Source organism: Heteronotia binoei, chromosome 21 (genome assembly GCF_032191835.1).
Source record: "Heteronotia binoei isolate CCM8104 ecotype False Entrance Well chromosome 21, APGP_CSIRO_Hbin_v1, whole genome shotgun sequence".
NCBI classification, from domain to species: domain Eukaryota; kingdom Metazoa; phylum Chordata; class Lepidosauria; order Squamata; family Gekkonidae; genus Heteronotia; species Heteronotia binoei.
This window is the reverse complement of record NC_083243.1, coordinates 36,938,047-36,950,200: the sequence shown is the minus strand read 5'-3', so window position 1 is coordinate 36,950,200 and position 12,154 is coordinate 36,938,047. Positions and strand designations below refer to the sequence as shown.

General features: G+C 45.1%; 1 protein-coding gene across 1 annotated transcript in view; it reads right to left on the bottom strand.

Annotated features, from left to right (window-relative positions):
- DDX24 (DEAD-box helicase 24) overlaps positions 1 to 11,598 on the bottom strand; it is a 43,226-nt gene extending 31,628 nt beyond the window's left edge. The window contains exons 1-4 of the mRNA XM_060261845.1: positions 11,575 to 11,598; positions 8,402 to 9,072; positions 5,054 to 5,434; positions 3,778 to 3,931 (exon numbers count right to left, since the gene is read on the bottom strand). Of these exons, the coding sequence (XP_060117828.1) occupies positions 3,778 to 3,931; positions 5,054 to 5,434; positions 8,402 to 9,072; positions 11,575 to 11,576 (1,208 nt within the window). The 5' untranslated portion in view covers positions 11,577 to 11,598. The remainder of the gene's footprint in view (positions 1 to 3,777; positions 3,932 to 5,053; positions 5,435 to 8,401; positions 9,073 to 11,574) is intronic.
- Positions 11,599 to 12,154: the final 556 nt, after the last annotated feature.

The window sequence follows — 12,154 nt, the reverse complement described above, 5'->3', positions numbered from 1 at the left end:
TTTATCAGAGCTGGATTTGTTGAGGTTTTTGCACAAAACATCTTATAGTGTGGGCTGTAAACAGCAAGTCTGTTGTCAAAGAACTGACCAAGTTTTCGGTAATTGTATTGTTATCCTCCAAATGCTAACCTACATAAACATGGACAAGCGGGCTTGTAAAACGTTCCTGATCTAGCCACATCTGTATTTATTGGCAAGACTCCTCTAACAGATGGAGTACCTGTTTGGCCTGATCAACAGGGGGGGTCAGCTTTCCTCACAAGCCATGAACATACAGTATCTATGGGCAAACAGCCTTCTCTCAACCTCTAGTCCTCATGAAGGAAATGCAAAAGGAGGATGGAGAGATGCATAATACTGCCGCACATTATACTGGGACACAACTGAATTGATGGGCAGAAGAATCAGGACAGACAAAAGGAAGCTGTGCTCATGGCGACATGCAAGGCAAATCAAATGCAACATGCTGATCCTGCCAGGCCACGACTCTGCTTGAACTAATGGGAATGAGCATGCAGAGTGACACAGTCCTGGCATGGTTTTGAGTCTTGGGAATTTAGCAAGACCTTAGCTCAGGGGTGGCCAAATCTGTTTAATGTAAGGGTCACATAGAAAAAACATCAGATGCTGGAGGGAGGGAGGGAGGGAGGGAGGAAGGAAGGGGAGGGAGAAGTGGAAAGAAAGCAACTTTAACTTTAAATGCATTCTCCAAACCATTGGCTGGCTTGGCTTGGAGAAGTGATTTAAAGAGACAAATGCCTTCTCCAAGCTGGCTGATGGGGCAGTGGGGGCTTCAAGAGCTACACAATGTGTGTGAAAGAGCCACATGTTGCTCCTGAGCCACAGTCTGGCCACCCCAGCCTTAGAGTAAGATAAATCAAACAAAAGTATAAGAAGCTTGCTCAACAGCCAGTGCAATATAAAGTGTTGAAGGAGAGACCTGGATTCAAATTCTCACTTCGTCATGCAGTTCACTGGATGATGTTGGGCCAGTCACTGTCTATAAATCTAGCGTACCTCCCAGGGCTGCTGGGAGAATAAAACAGAGGAAGGAGAGCTACGGATGCTATCCTTAGCTCCTTGGGATGAACTAAGTGAACTAAGGTGTTGCATGAAGACCAATCCATTTTATCTGAGTCCTCATCTTGCCCATTCTTATTCTGCTATTAGAATAACAAACATATAAAAGTGCCAGTGTTGTGTAGCAGTTAAAGAGCTGGTCTAGGGCCTCAGAGACTGGTGTTCAAATCTCCTGAGCCATGGAAACTTGCTGGGCGACCCTGGGAAAGTCACTTGTCCACTCGATCTTTCATAGCTGCCAGGCAATGTTTCCCCTAAGCCAGGGGTATCAAACATGCGGCTCAGGGGCCAAATCAGGCCCCCAGGTGGCTCCTATCAGGCTCCCGAGCAACTGGCCGTCATCTGCTTCCTTCTCCCTCTCTCTTGCTTCCTTCTGTATCACTTAGTTCATCATCCTTCTGTATTGCAAGGCTTGCTCAATTGCACAGGTGCTACAGAGCAAAACCTCTATTTTCTCCATTGGCTGAGGGTCCACCCTTGGGGACGAAGGGGGGGAGGCAGAGCTTGTTTTTCCAGGCTCGCTCAATCACACAGCAGAGCTACTGGGCCAAGTCTCTCATCCTTCTATTGGCTGAGGCTCCTCCCTCACCAGTCCCAAGGAGGGAAGGAGAAAACCAGAGCTTCCTTTGCCCAATTCCCTGGATCCCATGGGAGAAATACAAAGAAAGCACCTTTAAAACCAACGTGCTAGCGGTTTAAGCATGTTTTAAGTTTTTTAAAAAATATATATTTAATTGTGTTTGTCTGTGTCCTTTATAAAGTTTGTATTTCTGCTACCTAATCTTAAATAGGTACATACACAGCCTGACCCAAGATGACCCGGCCCAACCCAACACGGCCTGGCTCAACAAGATCTCATTTATGTCAGATCTGGTCCTCATAACAAATGAGTTTGACACCCCTGCCCTAAGCTGTGTGCATGAGTGGCCCCTCATTAACACAGGAAGCCCTGCTCAGCAGCATTCTGGAGCCGCACAGGGTCTTGCACTGCCCATTGTCCATTTTAAGACTGAAACAGTTGTATTCTGCTCAGGATGTGAACTGCTCCGCTCAGTCAGGGGGGAAATATTAGAGGGAACCTTGGCAGTGCCAGGGTTCTTATCAAGGTAAAAAGTGAGACTGATGCATTCTGCTCTGAGGTCCTTGAAAGGAGGGTGGGATAAATACGTACTAAATATATACAGTCTCTATGACAGGGAACCTGACCACAAGCAACAGGAGGGCCTTCATGCAGTTGGTAAATGGGATCCGCAAGGACTTGCAGCGGACATCTCATTTTCTCCTTCCCCAGTATTTTCTCTTCCCTGCAAAAGTCCCCATAGCCTCCTTTCCTGCTTCTTCCTTTCTTTCCCACCCATCAACCAACATACCATTATCTGCCCTCATCTTCAGCTTCCCCGTCCTCACCTGGCAGGCTCTCTGTGGGAAAACTTCATTTACAACCCCACATGTCTTCAAAATGGGGACCCAAAGTAGCTGTCTTCCATTTTATGCTCCTAAAACCCCTGTGAGGTGAGTTAGGCTGAATGTGATGGCCCCAAGGTCACTCAGTGATCTACCACAGTGGAGGGGAGATACAAACCTGGGTCCTACATCCTTGTCTGAAACTCTAATCACTACACCATAGTGGCTTTTATGGTGTGGGTGCCATTGAACAATAGCAAGAAGACTTACTAAGTGAGTTATGCGTGTCACATAGTATCAATCACCTGGTAGTTGCTGCCAAACCTGGCCCCAATTAGTCCCCTCTACAAGCCCAAAACATGCCTGGAAACTGTCTTGTCACCTCCTCCTGCCTCTTACTCACAGAAACCAAGGCTTGAAAGGTGGCAATACTATTGTAGGTTGCCTAGCAATGTCCATAACAGCCACTGAGAGTGCATTTCTTTCTTAAAGCTACAGACACTGCTTCTATTAATTTGGGATTTTTTTTTACCCCCATGTACTTTTCTGCAAATTTAGGACTTTTTGAGGTTTGTAAAAAAGATTTGTCTTGCTTGCCCGGAAACTTAGTCTCTGGATTTAAGCATTTACAGATGGAGTTCTGTTGATAATCAAATATACTGATGACAAATAAAATACTAATTGAAACATACAAACAACAATTCTCAAAGCCCTCAAATGTTCCACTTAAACATTTTCACACCATCCAGGCCTCGGATTGAGTGGGAGCTCACAGGAGCACAGTTCCTGAACCTTTCTGACAGTTCTACCTCTTCCTTCCCACCTTGTCCACTGAATAGTAGGTGCAACTGCATAACAATCCCTAGATGAGCTCCACCACCTTTTTTTCCTACAAAACGACCCCTGACCATCTCAATCAAGACAAATAAGAAATTAAGATGACTGACTCTGCAAAAAGTCTCAAAAGAGGAACTTAGCCAACTGACAGCCAGTGTGGAACTCTTTGGACAATTACTCTGTCTCATTTTAACCTGCCTCATAGGGTTATTGTGAGAATATAATCCCTTGAGTCCATTACTCTAAGTACAATGATCAACATTCTGGTTATTACATTCATTGCAATCCCCAATGCTCATTGTATCAAAGACAAACTTTGAGCAAAGGTGCCACTAATCCTTCACCATCCAGAAATGCTCATGCAATGAACCTCACAGTACAGGCAAGCTTCCGTAATACTAAAGTAGCCCTGGCTTTGTTAGAACAGTGTGTCACCTTTGGAAAGGCTCTGAATACCTGAGCTGCCGGAGGCTTGAGAGATGGGGATGCCTCTCCTGAATCAACTCCCACAGGCGCCCTGGGGTTGCCACAACGATCTCCGGTTTTCTTTTCAAAACTCGCTGCTGCTTCTGAGAAGCCATCCCGCCAACAAGAAGGGCCGTCTTAACACCTGGAAAGAACAGTTGGCCACGACATTAATGTCTTGAAGCATTAGCTTAAGGGATGCTCCATCCTAAAAAGTGTAATATTTCACAGCACAAAAGCAAACTAATGACATGCTTCACCACCCATGTGAGAAATTGCCGAACCAGCTCCTCAGAGAATGAGCCTGCAAGATCTGACCTGCCACCCAGTGTTCCTTTAATTCAAGAAAGCCTTAAAGCAAAAAGCTTCCCAGAATATGAACACAGAAAGAGGTCTATTTTGTTCACTGACAAGTACCAGAAAGAACACTGCAGACTGATAGTACCAAAGTACCTGACAGTGACCAGAAAATTCTCTAAATGCATTAAGGACCTAATTACCTCAAGTCTTAATCAAAGTAAAAACGAAATGAGACAAACAAAAAAAAAATATCACCAACACCATCTCTCACAGGAAGAGGGCAGACACAAATACCAGGAATCTCAGCCTCCTTTGTGAGGGACACAGAAATATCCCAAATTAACACTCACCCTGTATTCAGGACTCAAGAAATTATGTTTCTAGACATTCCTGTGGATAGTGAGGCAGAATTTCCTGACCTGTACATATTATACAAATATACAGAATTGCTCTCACTTTACATAATTTATTCTAATTTGGCTGGTCATGGGAAGGGGTTGAGCAGTCCTAACCACTAGAAATTTTAATTCACTTTGGCTTCTCAGAGTTTAGTATACACCGTCAGTGCTTTTAAGGCTCACAGCTATTCTCACGCAGGATAGGTCTATGGCTATGGTGACTGAGGGGAACCTCCATGTTTGGAGACAGTTAACTTCTGAATCCCAGCATCAGGAAGCAAGATCAAGGGAAACCTTTATGCCCAGTTGTCAGCCCTCCAGAGGAACTGGTTGGCCACTGTGTGAGACAAAATGCCAGACCAGATGGGCCACTGGTCTGATCCAGCAAAGTTCTTTGTATGTTCTCATGAGGACTAGAAAACTGACATTCTGAGGAAGCTAAATCAGCAGTCTTTATCACACTCTTCACTTCCTCTGTAGCAACACACAGCCTGCACAGAAATGGAGCCAAAGCAATTTCATATGCAGCTAGCAAATTAGGCAAGAGGCAATGCCAAGAACACACATACCTGTGTATTTGGCCACTGCATCAATATGATGCTTGACTTGGACTGCCAATTCCCTTGTAGGAGTTAGGACCAATCCCAAAAGAGGATTGCTTTTCTGTACATCATGCTTCTTGGCACCCAAATCCGATTCTATATCCTCCGACACTTCCACACAGCCTGTTGCCGGAGATTCGTCATCCTCAGCAACAGCATCACTAGCTTCGCTCCCCTCAGGGTCCAGGTCTTCTGCTTCCTTAGCCACTTCCTGGCTCGGCACGTCATCCTCTCTACCTGCTGCTTCTTCCAGGGTACTGTCACTTCCACTTGCCAAATCTTTTGAGGCTCGCCACCGAAGGATGGAGTGGATCATGGGGATGGCGAAAGCAAGCGTCTTTCCACTGCCTAGAGCACACACATACACATGCATCATGAGAGGTCTTCCTTACCTCACTGTGGGCAGGAAAACAAAAAAGATACAAAAAGAAATGCAAACACAACCACAGCAGGTGCGGAAAGAAAAGCATCCCAACTGTAATATCTGCACATGCTCTCTCAGGATGTTGGGTCCCAAAGACTGCCAAGCAAGCCTGAAAAAGATCTGTGATTCTCAGAACATACTCCTAGTATTTTTTTTTGAAAGAGCATCCATTTCAATCTGTTGAACACAACAAGGACTTCTAGTGTCTTTTGAGAGCTTAAAAAAACTCAGAGTGGCTTACAATCTCCTTTACTTTCCTCTCCCACAACAGATATCCTGTGAGGTGGGTGCGGCTGAGAGAGTTTCTCACAGAAGCTGCCCTTTCAAGGACAGTTCTACCAGAGCTATGGCTGATCCAAGGCCATTCCAGCAGCTGCAAGTGAAGAGTGGGGAATCAAACCCTGTTCTCCTAGATTAGAGTCCGCACACTTAACCACTAGCTGCATCCAATTTTTAAAAGACCATCTACATAGCATTTATTTATCTTATTCTTGTCAATAAGATATGAAGAAAAAACTTTTTTTGGAAAGAGAAAATCCAAGAATTCTAACCTTGCTTAGTAGAATTTTTAATTTTAAAAAATTAAGTTTTAAAAATCGCTGCAGTCAGAATTATTATTTTTGTTGTGTTAAACAACATTGCATATAATAAAAGGAAAAACTGTGCCCTAACTGACTGTTCTGATCAACTTTCTCCTCCACATTAAGACACTGAAAATCAGGACAAGGTCAAATGGAATTCTATTCACCTCTTCTCTTGTGAGGCAATTTCTCTTCCTGTCTTAACACCCAATCCACATCTTTTAACTCCTTGACTTGAGCATGAAATAGGGTTGCCAGCCTCCAAGTGGGGCCTGGAGATCTCCTGGAATTATTACTAATCTCCAGACTACAAAAATCAGATCCCCTGGAGAAAATGGCTGCTTTGGAGCATGGACTGTGTGGTGTTAAACCCTGCTGAGATCCCTTCCCTTCCCAAACCTGCTCTCTCCACACTCCAGGAAGTGGTGCCGCTACAAGCATAGATGGCTTCAAGAGGGGGTTGGATAAACATATGCAGCAGAGATCATCAGTGGCTATTAGCCACAGGGTATTGATAGAACTCTCTGTCTGGGGCAGTGAATCTCTGTATTCTTGGTGCTTGGGAGGGCAACAGTGGGAGGACTTCTAGTGTCCTGGCCCCACTGATGGACCTTCTGATGGCACCTGGTTTTTTTGGCCACTGTGACACAAAATGCTGGACTGGATGGGCCATTGGACTGCTCCAACATGGCTTCTCTTATGTTCAACCCCAAATCTCTGGGAATTTTTCAACTCAAGAGTTGGCAACCCTACCATGGAGCTAGATGTTCTAAGAAAAGCAGGAGATTCCCCTCCATATGTTTCCCTCTAGCACTAATCTGGGGCAGGAGAGGGAACATTTGCAGGGAACAAGGAAACTGCTCAGTGTGTGTAGCTGGGTAGGGGGCTAATCCTTCCCCCACCAGTGAATTTCTCTTTGCTAATGCTCCTTTAGGCAATTTGTAATTCCCCCTCTTCCAAAAAACTTGAAATAAATCGTTATGTTTTTATGATGTTTTAATTTGTAACAGGTGTTTAAATTTCTGTTATAAGCCGCCCTGAGCCCCCTTACAGGAAAGAGCAGGATATAAATTTAAAAAATTAAATTAAATTAAATATCTCTGCCTGAGGGAAAGAAGCCTTGAAAGGAGGAAGGGCACAACCCTGCAGGTACAAATAGCATCAAGCTGCTCCCAAACTGTTTGCCAATCCTCAAACTCCTGTTGTCAACTGGAGAAATTGAGAAAAACTGGGCAGTAGTGATCAGGAAGTCCCCAGTCTCCAAGCAGAACACAAAGCCCACTAAAGAACATCCAGACAATTAGGCATGCTGTGTTATTCTTTACAAAAGTAGAAGATGAACATGATGATGAAGTCTTAGATCAAATCAGCCCTTTGACCTCTTCAGCTTCAGTAATGACTGGAAGCAGATCCCCAGGGTTTCAGGCAAAGAAAGCCTTTCCGTAACTCCTGCTGCCAGGGAGACACCAGGGACTGAACCTGGAAACTTCACAACCTGCAGAACTCCACTGCAGAGCCACAGACCCTTGTTTTTCTGAGCTAAAGCCAGAACACTAGAGTCCTCACCACTGCTAGCCTACTCAGAAGACTTCACAAGGCCCTGACTAAATATTTCCAAGCTTACTGTTACAAAAAAAATTAATAAGGCTGACATGCTCAGTATGCTGAAATTCTGCATATGATGAGCCAACTCTATGGGGTATGCTTGAAAAAGATAGTAAATCAGGGGTCCCTAACCTTCTTGAGACTGCAGGCACCTTTGAAATTCTGGCACATTGTAGCAGGCCCAGTCACAAAATAGATGCCTCCTACAGGCGGTGGAGCCAGCCACAAAATGGCTGCCACCACTTACCTTCACAGATCCTTGCACTGTGGCAGCAGCTGCTTTTAAAAAGCAACTTTTAAAAATCTGCACTGCCAGTGAGAAGCCTTGCTGGGCAAAAGCCCCACTTATTTTCTAAAAACACTTGATGGGACACTAGGAAAAGTGTGAGTTGGGCCATGGTGCCTACAGGTACCACGCTAGGGACCCCTGCAGCAAACCGCAAATTTTGTGTTTGCTGGCTTACATGCTACTGCTTCTTTAAGACATAACCAAGTAGCACTCTGGGAAAAAAGAGAGAAGCAGCAGAGGCCATCACTGAAGTTCTGAAGATGCGGTAGTTTGTGTTTAGCTTGTTTTCAAGAATGAACTTTGATGTTTACTAAATTCTCCCGCCTCCCTCCCTGACCAGAGTGTACCATGCTCACGGATGGGTGGAATGTATGCACACAGTTTGCAAAAGACAAGGTAGCAGTATGAGATCGTACCTGTTTCCGCAGCACCGAGGACATCCATGCTATCCCGAATGGCAGAAGGCAGAGTCAGAGCCTGAATAGGGGTTGGAGCACTGAACCCTAATTCGCCCAGTGCCTGAAGAACAGGCTCAGGAACAAAGAGACCTTTCCAAGCGGACATGTCTACTTGGAGATCTGACGAGGCAGACAGAACTTCTGTCCAGTTTTTCACCTTTTTAGAAGCTGCAGCAGGAACATCTTGAGTAGAACATGCTTTCTTCTTTTGTTTTCTCTTTTTCTGTTTCCCTTTTGGGCTCGTCACAACTGCTGCATCACTCTCAACTTGGCTAATGACGGCGTTTTCCCACTCAGGCACCTGATCCTCTGGGTTCAGCTCATTGCTTCCTCCGGCCTCCTCTCCCAGATTCTTCTCTTTCTTTCGCTTCTTTTTGGGAACAGTACTTTCTGTCTTGTCCTCCTTCTTAGTGAGCTTTCTCTTTTTGGTTTCTTCTCCTACTCTAGAGGAAGCTACCAATTTATAATCTCTAAGCTCTTCAAAGCACACTAAGCCACCAAACTGTTCGTCGGCAAAGAGATTTGGATCGATCTCAATAGGTTTCCATTGCCCTGTTACTTGGATACCTTTTCGCTTCAGTTTCAATGGAGTCTTAAACTTGTTTCCTCTTTTGAGCTTCATGGCTGACCTTCAAAAAAAGAACCCAAGAAACTACTGTAAATATGGTGAAGATTAACCAGTATTGACCACATGCCTGTACGCCAAGGATCAGTAGCCTTTAATACTTAAAAGGGACAACCCACACAAAAAAGCAGAGCAAAGACGCTCTATAAGGCCTATTTGCCTACCTGCTTTGCATATTAGACCATACACCACTGATGTAGCCAATCCTCCTGGAGCTTTCAGAGACCCAAAGCAGCTTACATCGTGCCCCTCTCCTCCATTTTATCCTCAAAACAACCCTACAAGGTAGGTTAGGTTGAGAGAGCATGAGAGGCTCAAAGCAACCCAGCAAGTTGCAATGGCAGAGTGGAGACTTGAACCAGGATCTCGCAGATCCTAGTCCAATACTTTATCCACTACACCAGACTGGCTTCTTCCCCTGGAAACAGAACGCTGGCTTAGTAGATGCACCTGTAATTTGATCGAGCAAGACAACTCTTAGGGAAACAACATTATCATTCTCTTAATGGATGGGGGGAGGTAAGGGAGTGAGTGAATAAAATCTTGCTGCCAGCAGCAGCCGAGTTCCATCTGGGTGATGTTCACAGCCTTCTTCTTGCAGGTGCCAGAAAGCTTGGTCGTGGCACCCCACCAAAGCGACGTGTGGCTGATCCAGCAATCGATTCCTGACCTGCTGCTCAAGCCATCCTGTTGTTTTGTTTGTGGTTCATCTAGGTTGTATCTGCTTGTTTGTTGCAGTGACTTTTACTTGGTGCTTTTGTTCTAATATGTTCTAATAATCTGCTGGAGGAATTACATTTGTGATCTCCTGGTGCAGACACACAGAAGCATGCATGTGCAATCTACAAATTTCTTCTCCCTTGGAAAGTCTTTCTCAGCCTGTTCAAGCCTTTTTTTTTCTTTTTTCTTTTTTTTTAAAAAAAAACCTGCTAGGACATTACCTGGGCCAAACCATTTTTTCCCTCTGAATAATTAAAAAAATTACTCCTGTGAGCAACTCCCACTTCAAGTTGCCTCAATATGGCGATCATATGTTCGTGTTCTCTTACTAGCTCTGAACATTTGGTTCCACACAATTTGTTCCGAACAGCCATCCTCTCAGATTGGGTATTATTTGTAATATCACCCCCCTTTCAGCAAGCCTGTCTAACTTATGTTACAATTGGCAATCAAGATGAAAATCTATAGTCTCCAAAGTTGTTAAACTTTGATTGTAAAACTGAGTGACTCCATTAAAGCAAAATAATTTCAGATCTGAATCATGAAATCTGTGAATAGGAGAGAACAGGAAACCTTCATGTTATTTGCACTTTAAAAAATAGTTAAGGGAGCTTAAACTGGAGAACCTGCTACTTTTTATGCAGAAAAAGCCTTGCTCCGGTTTTAACCAGACAAGTGTGTAAATAAGAGTGTTCCTTTTTCCCCTGGTGGGAGATCTACGTTTGACTAAGTATAAAAGGCGAACTTTGAACAGAGACATTTTTCTTCTCCAAACAGCACTGGGGACTGTACAAATTCTGAATTTGTTGCCCACTAGGTAATAGCAAATGAACTCTGAAAGGTAGAGTTCGAAAAAAGGAAGGAAGGAACTCAGTTCCCATGCACTGACTTCCAATGTATGGAAGAATTAAGGACTACGACTATTCAAACACAGCAAAGAAGTGCAGATATCTTTAATCAACAAACAAAAAGTTGTGGGCTGGGAAGAGCTGCATCTCTAATGTAATACACTGCAGATATACTAACCCCACCCCCCAAGAGCGGATCTTGTGCCAGGTTAAAGTCCTAGCAGATATAAAAAAAGGTAAAGGTAGTCGTGCAAGCACCAGTCGTTTCCGACTCTGGGGTGACGTTAACGTTTTCACGGCAGCCTTTTTACGGGGCGGTTTGCCATCGCCTTCCCCAGTCATCTACACTCTCCCCCCCCCCCGCCCCGCCCCGCAAGCTGGATACTCATTTTACCGGCCTCGGAAGGATGGAAGGCTGAGTCAAGCAGGGTACATTTTCTTGGGAGTACAACACCCTTTATTAGAAGTTTCCTGTTCGTTTGCGCACCCCCAGAAAGCAACAGTCTCCCAACATGCCCGCCCGATAACATCCTAACGCCCAAACTGCACCATTATTAACTACAGCAGTGCCGGCAGGGTGTTTCATTTCACTTATCCGACAGCACGTGTGAATAGTTCGTGCAGCCCCATCTTAATCATACTGGTCCAGAAGAAAGTGTGGTTGGTATCAGTGGGGGTTTGCAAAGTACTACCAAGTCAGGCTTAAGGCTGCAACCTTATTGGTAAAACTATTGGGGGGGGGGGGGGGGAAGATCCGATAAACTGGGTGGGGGCTTCTGCGGACTCCCTTTTCTTTCTTCCCAGCCACCCCGCTGCAGCTAAACTGCCGCTCGAACTACCGCCACACGTCTCTCTTTACCAAGATTAGAGGCTACTCTTGCATACTTGAGAAATAAACAGCCGATCAAGCCGCGAAGCTTCCCTGCGAAGACTCCAACATCAGCTCGAGTACCAGCCTCTACGTCGACGCTTCCGCGATCGTCCGACCACGTGCGACCATCACGGGGGCTGCCATGGCAGGTTGACGTCACTCTCCTGCGCCAAAAGAAAACTTTTGATAGAGAGACTGCCTGTAGACGGTTAGCACGAGCTGCGGTAATAGGGTGGAGTGTTTCTTTTTTTAGCTGCGGATGAAGCAATGCAGGTGGGAAGTCCGTTCCGCAGGGTGGGGGTGTAGTGAAAGCAAAAACATCAGAGGAGTCTTGGGGCGACTTAAAAGTTTTAATGTAAAAAATAGTAGTAAAGGTTTTCATGGGCTTCAGCCCATCCTAGGGAGCAGGGGGTCGTTTTGTAGAAAAATAAGTGGTGGAGCTCATCCAGGGATTGTTATGCAGCTGCACCTACTATTCAATGTGCTAGGTGGGGAGGAGGAGAGGGAACCCTCAGAAAGGTTCAGGAGATATGCTCCTGTGAGCTCCTGCTGAATTCAAGGCCTGCTAGGGAGTATACAAGAGATCAGGGAAAGAAAGGGTCAGCTATGTCACTCTCATAGATTTCCTAGAATCATAGAGTTGGAAG